This window comes from Eumetopias jubatus, unplaced genomic scaffold (genome assembly GCF_037043125.1).
Source record: "Eumetopias jubatus isolate StellerSeaLion01/CBP00866 unplaced genomic scaffold, mEumJub1_p1.0 scaffold_8, whole genome shotgun sequence".
NCBI classification, from domain to species: domain Eukaryota; kingdom Metazoa; phylum Chordata; class Mammalia; order Carnivora; family Otariidae; genus Eumetopias; species Eumetopias jubatus.
Genome location: NW_028274814.1, coordinates 71161064 through 71177949, shown reverse-complemented (window position 1 = coordinate 71177949; position 16886 = coordinate 71161064). Strand labels below are relative to the sequence as shown.

The window sequence follows — 16886 nt, the reverse complement described above, 5'->3', positions numbered from 1 at the left end:
GTAACCAGATTAAAAAGTCTTAGTTTGTAATTTTTTTTACTAGGAAAGGATATGTATTAAATGATGTTTGAATTGAATCCAAAGTATGGGGAAAATCCCATCAATATGATTAAAAAGTTTTCAATGAGTATTTAATGAGCACCTACACATTGCCCGGTGAAGGGCACGCAAGGGGGTATAATGGTAGAGGATCCAATTTTTGCTACCCATGAATTTACAATACAATTGGGTAACGGAAGTGAGCAGATTTAGGACAAAAAGCAAAAGCTCAATCGCTAAAAATGAAATGTTATAGGAAATCTGAGGATAAGAACTACGATTTAGACGGATCAGAAAATAGTATTATAGAGAAGGTAAACTTTGAAGGGATGTGAAAAGGACATTTCAGTGGTCCTTCTTGTTCCTATAACTGATTTCCACACACACTTAGCTAAATAGGCACATAAAACAGCAACTGTACACCCCACCAATTGTTTAGAACTCCAAAGTTTAACGTAATGAAAAATGATATTAGGTAGTCATGCATTTTGCAGCCATTGGCACTCAAATGGAAATTGAAATCATGAACATGCAGAAGCTTGAACTGGACATATAGGCAGAATCAAAGAACCCAAGATGGAGTCATGTGTAAAGTACAATAATTGATTTTGAGAGATGCAAGAAAATTATTCATCTTAGGCACTAAGAGTAGTGAATAAGTAGTAAACAATATCAAGGCAGCCTGAGTGAGAGGGGAAATAATATTGGATCAGCAAGAAGTAAGTCATTGGTACCATTTGAGAAAAGGGAACAATGACAAGAATGAGTGGATTTGTTGAATAAAAAGCATCATCAATCTTTGGAAAAGTTGGAGAGTGAAAAAAAGAGAGAGAGAGAGAAAGTTTGCATACTCTCTGGAACATTCTGAAAGCACTCAGAGAACAGTCGTAGTCTTTAAAAAATGACATTTGCAAATATTGATTTAGTGACTATTTTGATGTATCATAACAGAGAAAAAGCCTTCAAAAATTAGAGTTATTTTTTCTCCTATCAAAAAGTAAAGTTGAACACTAAATGTGGATAATGGTAAACTGGCCGTTCAGCATCATATAGACCAACAACGCAGATTTCGATAGTGTTCTTTCATACCATGGCATAGTGTGATGGAGTACTAATCTGATTTGTCAGAACAGTAGTTCTTCAATGTTAAAAAGAGCTTAGGATATCATGGGTTTGTTTTACAGCAAGATTTCTGCAAGCAGTCAAATATTACTTATTCCCCTTGCTAACCTTGTTCTAAAATGAAATGTTAAAGTCACTTGTAACATCTTGGATAAAGTTCATTTCTAATTCAACGTTGTCATACAAATTATTTCAGTAAAATGATGAAGCTCTAATTTCTAGAACACGTATGCATTGCTAGAACAGTCTCCCTGTAGCTTGCTTGAAGGGACAACAAAGGCATTGTATATAATTACATACATACAAGTAAATAAACTGCAAATAAAGTATTCAATAAACGGAAACAAAAAGTCAGGCTACCTTCTGGACACCTACCTAACATCCTTGTTCCCTAGTCCCTACCAGGAGCCTCTTTGAATAACAGAATACAAAGCCCTCTATCAGCTCCATGGGATTCTTGTCTATGATGGTCAGGGCGACAGTCTGCGGCAGGCTGACATATGCTAAAGGATATGTCAAGGGATGAGATGCAACCCAGTAAATCTGCTAATTCTGGATTTGCTCATCATGCTACCACCCATAGAGATTGAAGGGAGCAAACATGCCACCCTTGAGAGACCCTGAGCAAGGCTCCTTGTTGCTGTTTTAAGTGACAGGCTGGTGATCATAAAATTTATCATCAAAATCAGGACACATTTAAAAGAGAACGAGGGTACTATTTAACTACGATGAGGCAACTGGTGTCAAGCAAGACTGTTGGGTCTACTGGGAAGTATGGTTATCTCGTATCTCACGGCACATCTGAGATCCATTTGCAGAATTTAACTGGAAAGTTCCACTCTTACACTGAAACAGAAAAATTGAGTAAAAGTTGAAAAATAATCGTGAAGCTTTAAGAAGAGTGCAGTTCAACATACACACACACTATACCTGCTTACCTCCTGACTCCCCCAATATATGGTGGTAATAGCCTGCACACAACTCAATCACTTTTCGAGAGATCTATCCATTGATGAGTTTTATCTCCATACACATAGAATTTTCAATTGATTTCTTAGTGCCACCTCTTAAATGTTTTGAGTAGATAAGGAAGGGTTTCTAGACATTTGTGAAGAGATTTTCATATGAAATGCAGAAAGGAAAACAAGCAGAAAAAGAGAATATTAGAAGAAACATAAAGCAAGAAACAGAAAAACCACCCACTATAGATATGGCCAGAAAAATAAGAAAATACTTTGTATACTTACAAGAGCATGATGCCTAAAAAGGGGCCTTGAAAGGAGAAGGAACATGCAGAAACAAGCAAGAGCTTGGCTAAAAATAGGATAGCAGAAATAAAATGTCAGTGAAAGTGTTAGAAAATAAAGCAGAAGACATCAGAAAGAACAAGAAAGGGGACAGACATGGGAAAATGGTTGGAAAGAAGACAATCAGATATTAAATCAGGAACTTCCAGAGCTTTAATAAAATAGAAAAGAGTTCTAGAAAGAGAAAGCAGGGAAGAAAAACTTCTATGAAGGAAAAAATACAAGAAAATTTCCTAGGATGAACCAAATGCGAGCCTGGCGATATCATTGAAAGTGCAATGAACGAGAAACAATGACACCAGGGGCTCCGTGAGGAATTTCAGAAAAGGAAGGAAAAAAAAACAGTGACTCTAAAAGCTTCCAGAAAGGGAATAAAAACTGGTTACCTATTATGTTGTGTTAATCACCATACATTAGATATTATTATTTTCTTACAATGAATATTTAATCATTTTATCTTTTTATCATTTGTATTTGCATTGGAATAACACTATTGTGGCTCTTCTAAGCAGATATCTTTTCATGATGTATTTTAATAATAATGTGGAATCTGCATAAAACAAAAACAAAACAAAACAAAACTGGTTATCTAGACAGGATTGGGAATTAGCATGGCTTTGGACTCCCCACAATACTAGAAGCTTAAAGATCATAGAATAAAGCTGTCAAATGCGGAGGGAAAATTATTTCTCAGCTAGAATTCTATACATCCGTGTGGGGGTAGGATGAAGACGTTTCAGACTATCGAGGTTCTCAAAGAATTTGTTTTCCATATGCACATTCTTTGGAAGCTGCTGTAGGATGCATCCCACCAAAATCAGGGACTGAACAGAGAACCACTTGTTCTCTGTTGCAGGCTGGGATAAAGGGAAGAGCCGTGGGCATATGGGAGAAGCCCAGAGGTGCCTGGGTGGCTCAGTTGGTTAAGTGTCTGCCTTCGGCTCAGGTCATGATCCCAGGGTCCCGGGATCAAGCTCCAAGTTCTTGGGCTCCCAGCTCAGCAGGGAGCCTGCTTCTCCCTCTCCCTCTGCTTGTGCGCGCTCTTGCTCGCTCTCTCAAATAAATAAATAAAATCTTAAAAAAGAGAGAGAGAGAGAGAAGCCCAGGGAGGTCTCAGGACAGCAGTGTATTTGAACTCCAGAAGGACTATCTTTATTTAAAACAACAACAAACTGGAATTGGAAGGTTATATCATGTGGGACGGTGAGGAATGTAGTACTTACAGGGTCGGAGAGTTCTGTTTTACAATTTCGGAAGAACTGATAAGAAGGGGATAACAAAATTAAGCAGACAATTTTTAACTCCAGAAGAAAAGGTGCTGGGGCACAAGAAAGAAAAAGTGTGTCTCTTGGCTCCACAGTAAATAATATTAACATAATTTTAATAAGTTAAATCCTGAATATCAAGTTAACCTAAAAAGTTAGGAGAGTAAAAAGAGAGAAAATTGGGGAAAGGGAATGTAAAAATACTAAATTCATCTATTCCTTATAAGAAGGTCAGTAGATAATATCCGAGATAGAGTTTGTATAAATATCTAATTTAAACTTTAGAGGAAATGCAAGAAGAAAGATCTAAAGAATTTAAAAGCATTGTGTTTAGGGTGTGGGATTTGATAATGTTGTGACAGGGGGTTCCTATTATTAATTGTAAGTTTCCCAGCAGTATTTCATTTTTTTAATTAAGAACTTATGTTATTTTGATACGAATGAAAGTAATCCCAATGAATATGGAAGCCATTAGATGGTTACGAACAGGGGAGTATTAGATTTTAAGCCTGGTTTGTATTTTAAGCATCAATAATATATTAAGTAGAAAAAAAAAATCAGACCATAAACGCATATGTACAGAAAGATCTCTGGGAGGATATACAAAAATTTGTAGTTAACAGTAGTTAACTCTTGGTGGTAGAATTTTGACTGATTTTAAAAATAATTAATTGTAGTTTATAATTTTTCTATAACAAACTTTTATTACTTACCAAATGCCTGGAAGAAAATGCCTGGAAATCAGAGGCCCCCAGTCAGGAACTGACCAAACGTTGCTTAAGTTTTAGGGCCCCTTACTTGCCTGAAGCAGGCATTTTGGTTCGTAATTTTATTTTCTTTTGCTTAAATAATGCTTATCCCTACACACTGCATAAACTGTAAGCCCCACAAAACCTAGATCTGCCCCTTAGACGTAGGTTCAAATTCCATCCTTGCTACTTACTACTGTGTGATCTCAGACAGCTCAGTTTATAACTTGGGCAACGTCTTTATCATTTCCTTATTTGGAAAATGAACATGCTACACTTCTGTTTCAGAGTCATTGCAAGGATTAGATTACATGCTAAAAATAAAGTGACTTTTACTGGGCCTGGCATATCACAGAAACTCTAAGTGTTAGTTCCTCTCTGTTTAACATAAATTCAAATAATCCAATTTGAAGATGAATTGTATGTTCCTTATGATTGCAGAGCTAGGATCAAATCGCTGCTGAATGTCAAATGAATGTTTTGTCCTGGACCTTGCAGAAGTCTTTAGCATAGCTACTCCAGCAGGCTTCTATGGATGGCCTCATGATCCACTTATGCTTTGCTTATAATTGTATATATTTGGTTTGTTTTGATGGAATTCATGTACTTGGCCTTCTTTACCCATGAATGAGAAAAATCTGGTCATCTGTGAAAACCTTATATAACTGTATTAGTTTCCGAAGACCACTGTAACAAAGTACCACAAACTGTGGGGCTTTAAACACTGAAATTTATTCTCTCAGTCTTGGAGGCTGGAAGTCCTGTCAGCAGGACTGTGATCTCTCCGAAGGTTCTCAGGAAGAATCCTGCCTGCTTCTTCCTAGCTCCTGGTGGCAGGGGCCATCCTTGGCAAACCGTGGTTTGTAGTTGTCACTCTATTTTCTCCCTCCATGATTATCACATGATCTTTTTCTCTGTGGGTGTGTATCTGTGTCCACATTTCTCTCTCTCTCTCTCTCTTTTTTTTTTTTTTACAAAGTAACCAGTCAGATTTAGGACTCAGCCTAACATGGGATGACCTCATCTGAACTTGATTACATCTGCAAAGACCCTATATTTCCAAATCAGTTCACATTCACAGGTGCTTGGTGTTGGGACTTCAACATATCTTTGGAGGCTACACAATTTACCCACAACACATACCAACCATCTTAACCATTTAATAGATCTTAAATTAGAAGTGCAAATGCTTCATATTTGATGTTACGCTCTTATACTGAAGACCATGTTATACTGAAGACAGTCCCTTACCTACTCCAACAATATTTTGTCCCAGATTATCGAAGGAATTGCCTTCTGCTTTATATCCGTGTTTTACTCTTTAGAATGTCAAAGGAAAAAAACTGATATTTTTGCGCATATATTCTTTCCGGTTTTTAATTTTATATCAAATAACTGCTAGGTGTATGCTTCAAAAAGAACTAGTATTTTTACTTTTTATCTGTCAAAACACTGAATATCTCCTATATATTTGGTTGCTCTTTCCAGAGCCTTCACATTGGATATTTTTGTGTTTAAAAATATGGCCCTCAGCCCTTATTTTGCTTTGACTGCCAAGTATGGGTTAGGATTTTCACAAGAATGTTTTAAGTTCTCCGGCAACAGGCACTGTGACCTATTTGACAGTGTCTTAGTGCCGAGCATACTCTGGCACGTAGTAGGTGGTTGGCAAATGATTTTCGGTTGAAGGAATGACCCTGGCATGGTGATAACGGAATGTTTGCCTGGAGCTGCAAAATACCCTCTTAAGTTGGTGAGTTTAGGGTAGAGGTGGGGAGTAGAGGATCTATCTTCTGAGGCATCTGTAGACTTGTCCAGAAATGTCCTTGGCATGACTTTTAAACCCAGAGGCATGTAGGTACTGTAATACTTTATTTATTTTTTTAAAAGATTTTATTTATTTATTTGAGAGCGAGAGAGAGAGAGCACAAGTGGGGTGAGGGGCAGAGGGAGAAGCAAACTAGCTGAGCAGGGAGCCCAATGTGGGTCTCGTACCGGGACTCCAGGATCATGACCTGAGCCGAAGGCAGACGCCCAACCGACTGAGCCACCCAGGCGCCCAGTACTTTAATACTTTAAATACAAAACATTTTTCTTTCAGTCAGGGTCAAAGCAGGAAACAAATGGTAACACTCCCACGAGGTGATTGGGAGAGTTTCTGGAAGAAAGTACTTAGAAAGATGTGGGCAGCGTAGGGAGAATGAAACAAGGCATGGTGGCTGGGGGTGGGGAGAGGATGATTACCCCCTCTAGGCCTCAAGGCACAGAGAGAAGCAGCAATCACAGAAACCCCAGAAGGCTTTCCAAGGAGGAGCACGGCCGCTTCAACTTGCCCAAAGGGACAGAGTCAGAGAGTCAGGTGAACAAATACCTGGCTTCCATTCCTCTCGTTCCTCTAGTCCAGAATGAGAGGAAGGGCCACTTCCATTGGAAGGAAGTGGCCCTTCCACTTTCTGGGCCAGGCCCAAGTGGAAGCCAGAGGAGAAGCAATCACAAAGGGTCCCCTAAAGGGGTGGAAAGGGGAAGAAGGTGAATCTGGAGGGACAAATGGTGAAGACCTAGCAGGGTTTTCTTCTTCATTTTATTGTTTGACATAGATACGAAGCAAAAAGATAAAGAAATACTTGTTAGGCACCATGTACAGGGTATTTATTTAGCGAGCATAGTTAAGGTCTAAAACTTCATGCTAGAGACACCTTGGCTATTTTCCAGCCTAGCACATGTAAAACTGGTATTCTCAATAATGCACCCATTCACTCTTTACATGGAGAGTGTGAGGCAGGCACCAGGTACTGTGCTGGTGGTCAAATGAGAGACAGGACATCTGGGCCACTGCCTCTGTAAAGCTCACATTTGAGAGAGGTTGTGAACAATAATAACTAGACAGGAAGCAGGAGAATTACAGGTTGCCAATGTCACGAAACAAACAAATAAGGAAAGAAGATGGAGAATAACTGAGCCACTTTAGAAGACAACAGGGGAATCTCGGAGACACCCAAAGGCAAAGCAGGAGCCAATGCAGTTTATTCAAAGACCGGGTAGTTTATAAGTGTTCAAACACTGGTCAAAGTGATTTAGTGGGTCCCAAATTGCATTTTCTTTGTATATAAGGAGATTGGGACTGGTCAGAGTACATCCCCCATGCTAAGTGAGAGAGTGCTGGTTTTGCGAAACTCTGCCTTCAGTCACCTGTGTGCATGCTGTGTACATGCGCTGGGACTTGGATGTAAAACATATTCCTTAACGTGGCTCACGATCCAACGCCGCAGAGGCTGATGGGACCCAATCCGTCATCCATCTCCACCCTCCAAATCTCTTCCATTGTGCCCTTTGGAACACGTAATTGATCAGTGGCCAACTCCCCTTTTAAGGTAAATTTTCTCTGAACGTTCCTTCTCCTGTCTTATCCTCAAGGAAAGCTGCCATCTCCCGCTGCCCCTGCATGCCAGGCAAAGCTCAGGAGTGGAAAGCGTTTGTCTTCCCTTCCCTCCACAGACCTCAGGGCTCAGCAAAGGGGAAGGTGCATATCTTTCTTGCTCCCCAATGCTGCTTCCAAACTATCTGCATCCTTCTCATTTAAATACATCAAGCCCTTTGAAGTTTATGCCAACAGACTTCATCAATTGCTGCCCATCCTTCTGAGGGTCCTGTGCTGACCTCTGGCTGCTCTGCTCCCCTTCCATTCAGGACTTTAGTAGTTGCTCCCTTTTTTCTTCACCACAGTTACTCTGGGACCGTTCTTGCTGACTCAGTATCTGTTGGTATTCTCTCCCTTACCTTGGCTTCTTAATTCTTTGTCTTCACTTATTTTTTTTCCTTCTCCCTCCTCATCTTGTTTACCAACACCCATGGTCTTACCTTTGACATTTATAATCATCAAAAACTCAAATGCTGCCACGATTTCTATATCAATCTTCAGACTCTAACTACCACCTCTTACCCATTTAGCTTACTTACTCTAGTTCTCTTACTCCAGTAATTCTTTGCCCTCTTTGAGACCTCTAATTCTTTACTGTTTTCTTTCTATATCAATCATATCCCTCTAATTCTCATTGCTAATGGTTATACAGCTTAGATTTCATAGCCAGTAATTAAAATCACTTTCTTCGGGCGCCTGGGTGGCTCAGTTGGTTAAGCGACTGCCTTCGGCTCAGGTCATGATCCTGGAGTCCCGGGAGCGAGTCCCGCATCGGGCTCCCTGCTCAGCGGGGAGTCTGCTTCTCCCTCTGACCCTCTTCCTTCTCATGCTCTCTATCTCTCATTCTCTCTCTCTCAAATAAATAAATAAAATCTTTAAAAAAATAAAATAAATCACTTTCTTAAAACAAAACAAAACAAAACAAAAGCACCTCCTCAACAATTATGTATCTCCCTCCTTCCTTCAATTCCTGCTCAGGAAGGCTCCAAGTCTGGTAAATCCCAGCTATTTTCCTATCAATACTTGAGCAAATAAATGTTGCTGGAAAAACCACAACTGTACCAACTGGTCTCACCTTATGCTCATGACCACAAGTCTTAAGCGAGGACTCATCTTGGCCAGGAATCCTACAAACTACCTAGAATGTTTGCTCTCCCGTTCTCTGAAACAGTGATTTTAAACTCTCTCCCTTTCCTGGAGCTCCAACACTCCACCTTCTTTCCTTACTCTGAGCTAATATCCTCAAGGAGAAACTGGGATCAGGCAGGAACTCCCATACTTTCTTATCCCCAAATCTACCACTCTCCTGGCATCTATCCCAGCACGCTGTGCTGATTGTCCTGCTACAATAGATGAGCTGCCCCCCCTCAACCCGGAATCACGCTCTCCCTCCTTCCCTCCGTGCTCCCATCTCCTAGCCCTGTCTCAGGAACCCAACTCCTACTCTACACTTGCATCTGTCTCCTCTCTCTCTCCGGCTGCATTGGTCTCACTGTCTGTAGAGTTTCATTCTTTCATTCTCCCTGGCACAGGGTCACATTGTAGGAATTTTCTTCCTTAGGTCCCCCAGCCTGTTTCTGGTCTTCTTAACAACAGAATCCTGAAAGAATTGTACCAATATAATTCATTCACCAAATCATTTCTTATTCTTGCTTCAACTTGCCCCAGTAGGGTTTCTGTCTCTATCACCATCCTGGCACTGATACTGACAATGTATCAAAGTCTCCCTCCTCACCAAACCCAGTGGCTTTACCTGTGTCCTCATCTTGCTCAACTTCCTAAACTATGCAACATTGGTACATACTCCCTCCTCCTTGAAACCCTTACTTCTGGTGGCTTCTGAAATGTCACACTCTAGTGTTTTCCTTCTACCATACTGTCACTCAGTTTGTTTGTTTTTTTTCTGACTTTTCTCCTTCTCCTAATTTTTAACTACCCAGAGCTTCTCCTTCTATCTATACTTTTTGTCTAGGTAGTATCTTGCAGCTCAAAATGTAACACTACCCACACCAAAAATTTCTATCTTCACCCAAGATTGCTCTCCTGGACTGCAGACTCAAATATCTAACGGCCCATGTGATATATCCACCTGGATGTCCAATAGGCATCTCAGGTTGAGAACAGTCAAAACAGAAGCTCTGAATTCACCCACTGAACCCCACACTTGTTTTTCTAACAGTCATACCCATCTCAGAAAACTGCATCTTCATCTACTTAATTACTTACTCCCCAAACCTAGAAATCATTCTTGCTTTCTTTTTTCCCCTCTATCATCTATTTCCAATTTTTAGCAAGTCTTTTCTCTCTCTCCAAATGTTTTATTTCTTACATCAACATCATTACCTGCCTGGCAGTAAAAGTTTGTCTTCTCTTCTTTGAGTTATTTCAGGTTATCAGTGTCCTGGTTTCCTTGCTTCCCTCTTTTCTCACTACAATCTATTTTGCAAGTGAAAGTTGTTTTTCAACACGTAAATCAGAGAATATCATTGGCTTACTTAATAATCTTTAGTGGCTTATGATTGAATTTAAAATAAAATCCCAGGGGCGCCTGGGTGTCTCAGTTGTTTAAGCGACTGCCTTCAGCTCGGGTCATGATCCCAGGGTCCTGGGATCGAGCCCCGCATTGGGCTCTCTGTTCAGCGGGGAGGCTGCTTCTCCCTCTCCCTCTGCCTGCTGCTTTCCCTGCTTGGCTCTCTCTCAATCTCTCTGTCAAATAAATAAAATCTTAAAAAATAAAATAAAATAAAATCCCAAATCCTTAACCTGGCAAAAAGGTCCTCCTTGATCTGGCCCCTGCTTCCCTCTCTGTCACCTCTTACTATTCTTGCCTTCTCTCATGGAGCTCCAATCCCCTGACTTTTCTGTGCCTTTGACATGCTAAATGTTATGTTTTCCCTCCTTCAAGTTCAGCTTGAAACTTTCCTCCCCATATCTCCACCAGTTTTTCTTGTAACTAAGATCTTAGCTTAGTTGCTATTTCCTTATAGAGGTCTTCTCTGAACCCCAATCCAAATTAGCCCCCAAGATGTCCTTTACCACATCCCTTTGATTTATTGCACTGTAGTTTAATCACTATTTGATGTCTTGTTTATTTGTGTTGTCTATCCTTTGCATTAGGCTGTTGGCTTCATGAAAATAGCGTTCAGCTCTCCGAACCTTCACAATGCCTTCCACGGTGTAATCCTGTAATGCATTTTGATATACCAGTGAATGGGTTGGGGTTCCATCTGTTCAGCCTGTTCCATTGTTCTCTCCTTCCACACAGCGGGTGCACTAGAGAAACTCCCAAGTCCAAATCCAGTGGCTAGAAATTTCTTGTCCTATTCTCTCTTTCTCTTTTCAAATTCTAAACTGGTGGATGGGATGCTTGTTCATTCAGCTTGGATCAGGTAAGCACTCTGGTCTACTGAGCAATAATCAGGAGTGCAATTATGGACATACTGCATAAATATGGCTTCTGGGTGACCAACTACTATGGATAGAACCGTCAAGGGAAGGAGATGTTGTTAAAGGGTCCACTGTGAACGGGGTAGGCATTTCAAAATTATCTTTGTGACCCAAGCTAAATTCTTTCATGCCTCATGTCTTTACACCTCTTGTTTTATCTGTCTGGCTTGCCTCTGTTTGACACCACTGCTTCCTCTCCAGCTATGTCTCAACAGCCCTTGTCTATCCTTGATGACTGACTTCTAACATTCTCACCGAGTCTTATTTGTGTTAGTTGCTCCTATATCTGGGCCCCCTTTGTAAGCTGTATATACCTATATCATAAGACTAATGGCTTTGCTATAGAATTTTGTCAACATGCCTGTCTTGCCAACTAAACATATTGCTCTTTAAGGCTATAGGTCATGTCATAATTTTTGCACATCCATGGCTGGGCAGGGTACAAGGCCCTAGTTAGTACAATTTCTTCACGTGTGGCAGAGCAAGTAGGCAGGCAGAAAATTAAATTCCAAGTAAGTTTGGTAGCAGTGAATGGAACAGTAGAACCAAGGAGGAAATGTAAAAAAGGGTGAGGGAAAGGAAGTTTTTTGATTTATGCATGAAAAGATTTGGGGAGCATGACATTGGAACAGAAACTTCGTGAGTCAGAGAGAGAAATAATAAGCTGGATTTATTGAGAGAAGAAAGGGGCATGTTGGGGACACAGAAGCCTTTTGTTGCCAAGCAATTCTCTTTCAACATCTCCCCAAAACATCTGAGAAAAATATATCAGAAATGGGATCAATTTATAAAACTACATGAAGTCAGTAATATAAATTGAGAATTATAAATCACTGTTTTATGTGTTCTTTTCAGTGGCAATAGTTCTAAATTATCAAGTTATATACGCAACAATGACCTCATAGTTGCCGAAGGTGAGTTTTTGCTACTGACAAGGGACGAACTTCCATTTGAAATTTAATGAAAGGTATATTAGAATAAAAAGAAATAAAGATATGTTAATTAAAATAATCGAATGAATAAAAAATTAAGAAAAAAAAACAAAGAAAAAGGAAAAAGAGTATGATCTGCATGGATACCAGCCCCCATGGTCCAGTCTTTTAATGGCTTTGGCATCGTGCTTAAGGGAACCCCAGTCAGACTGTGTGGATCTGAATCTGGCTGTGATGCTTCCTACATGTGAACGGGGATAATTTGCTCAACCTCCCTAAGCCTCTCATTTGTAACATTAGGTTTTTGAGAGGATTAATTGAGAAAAAGTCATCTAAAGGTTGTATTAGTCAAATCTTTTGGGTTGAAAGAAATTCAACAAAAATTAGTCCAATTAAAAAATAAAAGAAAACATACTGACTCATGTAACTGTGAAGACCAAGCAGAGTTAGGAACAGGGACTCACACAGTATTTAACGTAGGTTTTTCTGTGGGCTTAAATCTCAAGCAACTTTTACTGTGTACACAAAGAGAGGGAGGCCGGGAGCCCCCACCGTGTATTCTTATATCTTATAACCCAAAGGGAGCTGAGATCCTCTCTTACAGTTTCCAGAAAGACTCTGATTACCCCAGCCTAGGTCACGTGCCTGTCCCTACACTAAGCACTATCTCCTGAGGAGCGGCGAACTGCAGGGGAAGGGTGGTCTTACATGCATCTCTAGGAATGGGTGGAGCAGAAAAGATGGTTCCCTGAAGAAAGGAATAAGGGTAGACAAAAGCACAGCATTCACCACTGAGTAAATTGCCTCATCTGTGAGAAAAGGGTTTGTAAAGAAAATGTGTATAGTAAGCAGATAGAAAATGTTACCATTTTTCTCTCTCCCTTCTCCCCGCTCTCGCCTTTCCTTTCTTCCTTCTATTTACTCTCCAAATTTTCTCTTGATGATTTGAATCAAACTGCATTTTTACTTAGAAATCATTTTAATTCTGCGTCTCTCTCTCTCTGGGGCTGAAACTTTACAGTGATTCTCATTACGAAGTTATGTGGTGTGATAACTTTCTGTGGTGCATTATCATCTTTGTATTGGGCAAACAGAAATTAAGTTGTAGAAGCCAAAGGAGTCAAGTTTAATAAATATAATTCTTCCTCACAGGAGTCATGGTGTCAACATTTACAAATATTCCTGCTCCGATGCTGTTAGGTAGGTGGCAAAATATTGGAATAATTTGTTTCATCTAAAATATTTAGAGATTATTTTGTCTAAAAGACAAAAATAAGCAAAGTCGAAGCGGGAACTTGTTCTCTTCTCACTGGTCTAACAGCATGCTGTCTGAGTTAAGCTAGGCACCTTCAGTGTGGACCCCAACTGGTAGAGTATTAATTGGGAACTTTTTAAACCAAGCAGTAAATTTCCATTGCACACCCTTCAACCTGTAATTTTAAATCTTTGTAATATGAGCATATATGATAATATTAAAACATTTTGCTCACGGCGTTCCTTTCAAGACAGATTCCCATCATGTTTTATAAACACTAGCTCATTAACTTTCACAAAAGCCCTTTGAGGTATGCTTTCACATTTTTTTTCTTGTTGCTCCAACTTTAAGGAAGTCTACATTTTCCCCCAAACTTGAAGAACATTGTTTTCATTTTTTGTAGGGATTTTCTGAATGAAATATCCCTAAAATCGACCTTTTAATACAATAAGATATTAGATGTAGAATTATTTCCTCTGTTAACTGTAGGCATGTTTTGGGTATTTTGAAAAATCAGCAAGGAGTTTCTTCTGATATTTAAAGAGAAAATACTGGCAGCTAATGAGAAGAAGGAATTCTAATCTTCAATTTATGTGTGTAGCTGGATGAGACTGGAGTTGGTAGGGGTACAAATGTGTTGTATGTGACCAGGTGAACACGTTGATTTCTTTCTCTGAACCTCCTCCTTAAAAAGACAGATACTGGCAGCCACAAGGAAGAGCCTTGAAATGGAAGCTATGCCAGTGAGAAAATGTCATATTATAGATTTTATTTTTATTTGCAAATTCTTCCCCGTTGTCTTGGTTCAGTTGGGGAACCAGAAAAAAAAAACAAACAGGATCACCTCACTTTCTTACCTGGGCAATCTTCACAGAACATCAGTCGGGGTTTGTGCAAATAAAACCTCCCTAGAACAAGGTTATGAGGTGCAATGTTTTAATACAGGAATAGTACCACAAAATTACAAAAATGTAGCACAAAGATACATGAAAAATTCTGACATTTTAAAAGCACTGGATATTTAAAAAAAATTAAAGCACATGATATAGACAAGGATAAAGAAACAATTTGATTTAATTAGAAATGCATGTGACTGGAAGCTCCGAGCTGGGTAAATCTGGTCTTTAACTCATAGCTAGTCATGGCAAACACCTGGAGCTGTCTTTTTCTGCAAAGTAAGTAGGTAGCTGCCATGATCCAAGGACCTACTCTAGCTCCAACATGGACTGGAAAGTACTAGTGGGCAAATGACTTAGTCTATCCTCTGCTTCCTCATTTGTAAAATGGAAGCCTGACCTGCCTTAAGTTTCTCACCTCCTGACTGTACAATGAAATAGAGTTATGCATATGAACGCCCTTCACAAAATAGAAATCCATTCAAATTTATCATTATTATTAAAGATGAGTGAAATAGATAATTACTCACAGGATCACATGCTAGTCTTAGAATGTCTAAGAAATCCACCATTGGGAGTCATCATTTGGAAGTTCATCATATGGAGTATCAGCCACATTCTGTCGTTATTGCTTTATCTCTTTGTTCTTAAATTTATCCTCAGTACCTTCTCTACCTTGTACTCTACTGCCCATTCCTGCACTTTTTATTCAGTTACCTATTAAATATTCATCCATTCATTTTTTTTTAAAGCCAATACATCCTGAGCTCTTTCTGTGTGCCGGGTAGTATATCCTTTTGTATATTTTTGCGTTCATATAAAGTTTTAAGTGTGATTACTTAATCCCTGCAAACTGTCATATTCACACATTCAAATTTCCATTCTTCTAATTTTCCATAGCTAATGATTTTGTGCTCAAGCCATTCTCAACTGAGGCTACCATTTTTCCTTTTTCATGTGCTTTCTCTCCATTTCTTTCTCTACTTTAATTCCTTATGTCTCTTTCTTGTAATCCACTAGACAGATTCAAAAAATATTTACTGAACAACCTACTAAAAGGCTAGGTGTTAACTGCTGGGATGAGAATCCTTGGAGAGCTTACCCTTTACTCCCTTTAGAGAGCTTACTGGGGATGAGTAAGACAATTCTGATCTGTAGCAAAACATAATCAGGCTTTGATAAAGGTATACGTTAGGAGTAATAGAAACACAGTGGAGAGTCAACTCAATCAGACCGACAGATGAAGAGAAGAGTCCTGAAGACAGATACATAAGCTAAGGTTTGAAGGATGACTAGCATTTGACGAAACAAATATGATGGTAAAGGCATTCTAGGGAATATCAGGTAAAGGCAAAGAAGGGTGTAGGTCCTTTTAAGGATATACGAGTAGATTGATTAATATGGCTGGAGAAAAAAATAGGCCCTGTTTAGGGGATATATGGGGTATAAGTTTCTGGGGCCAAAAAACAGCTGGCTTCTTGTGTCCTCACCTAGTCTGTCTCTGGCACGTGCAGACAGAGAGAGAGAGAGAGAGAGAGAGAGCTCTGGTGTCTCTTCCCCTTATAAGAATTCCAGTCCAACGAGATTAGGGCTCCATCCCTATGACCCAGTTTCACCTCAATTACTCCTTTAAAGACCTTTTTTCCAAATACAAACACTTTGGGGTTTAGGGCTTCCATATGTAAATTACAGATACACAATTCAGTCATTAATGCACAGGATGAAATTAATAGCTCCAAATAAATTAAAATGATGTAGTTATAGTAATTTCTCTATTCATTATAACTGTGGCTGTCCTCTGCTCTGCCACATTCAAAAGGGAAGGAAATTCCAAAGGCAAAGCTTTATATTGGAAAATCTTTTGGATCACATTGGGGTCCCGGTATCAACCGGAGGCCCTTGGCTGAGTGTTAGAAGTCTGATAGCCATTCCCTTGCCATACCTCTACTTCATGAGTTCTTCCCTATCTCAGTAACTTTTTTTGCCACCCCTAAGGGAGATGTTTCCCTGATCATGAAACTCACAAGAGCAGTGATTCTTATTTCGCCTGTTCTGATGAGGGGTGAGCATGACAATCACCATACTATAAACCACACTAAAACACTAAGACTCTCCAATTGAGACAAACAAGAGGTCTCCACCTCAAACTTCTTCACACACTGGAAGCTCAGGCTCACTCCTTCTCTGGTACTTGCAAAACTCACAAAGTACTTTCACGGACATTACCATTTGAAGCTCATATTATTTTTGTGAGATACATAGAAAAAAATATCCCAAATTTTACAAAAGAATAAAGAGCTTTCCTAATTAGTGGAGGCAGAATCTAAACCCAGTTCTTCTAATTACAAACCCAGTATTTCTTAGAATTCACTGATGAATATTCTATTGATGCCTTTTCATTCAGAAGCTTGTTGCTTTTTCAATTTCTTTTAACTTTCTACCCAACTCTAAAGGAA

General features: G+C 39.5%; 1 protein-coding gene across 1 annotated transcript in view; it reads right to left on the bottom strand.

The window, feature by feature from the left end:
• Positions 1-1923: 1923 nt before the first annotated feature.
• The window catches only part of LOC148163733 (contactin-1-like), a 146636-nt gene continuing 131673 nt past the window's right edge, over positions 1924-16886 (bottom strand). Inside the window, exons 11-12 of the mRNA XM_088025713.1 lie at positions 3692-3727; positions 1924-2007 (exon numbers count right to left, since the gene is read on the bottom strand). Coding sequence (XP_087881839.1) covers positions 1924-2007; positions 3692-3727 — 120 coding nt within the window. The remainder of the gene's footprint in view (positions 2008-3691; positions 3728-16886) is intronic.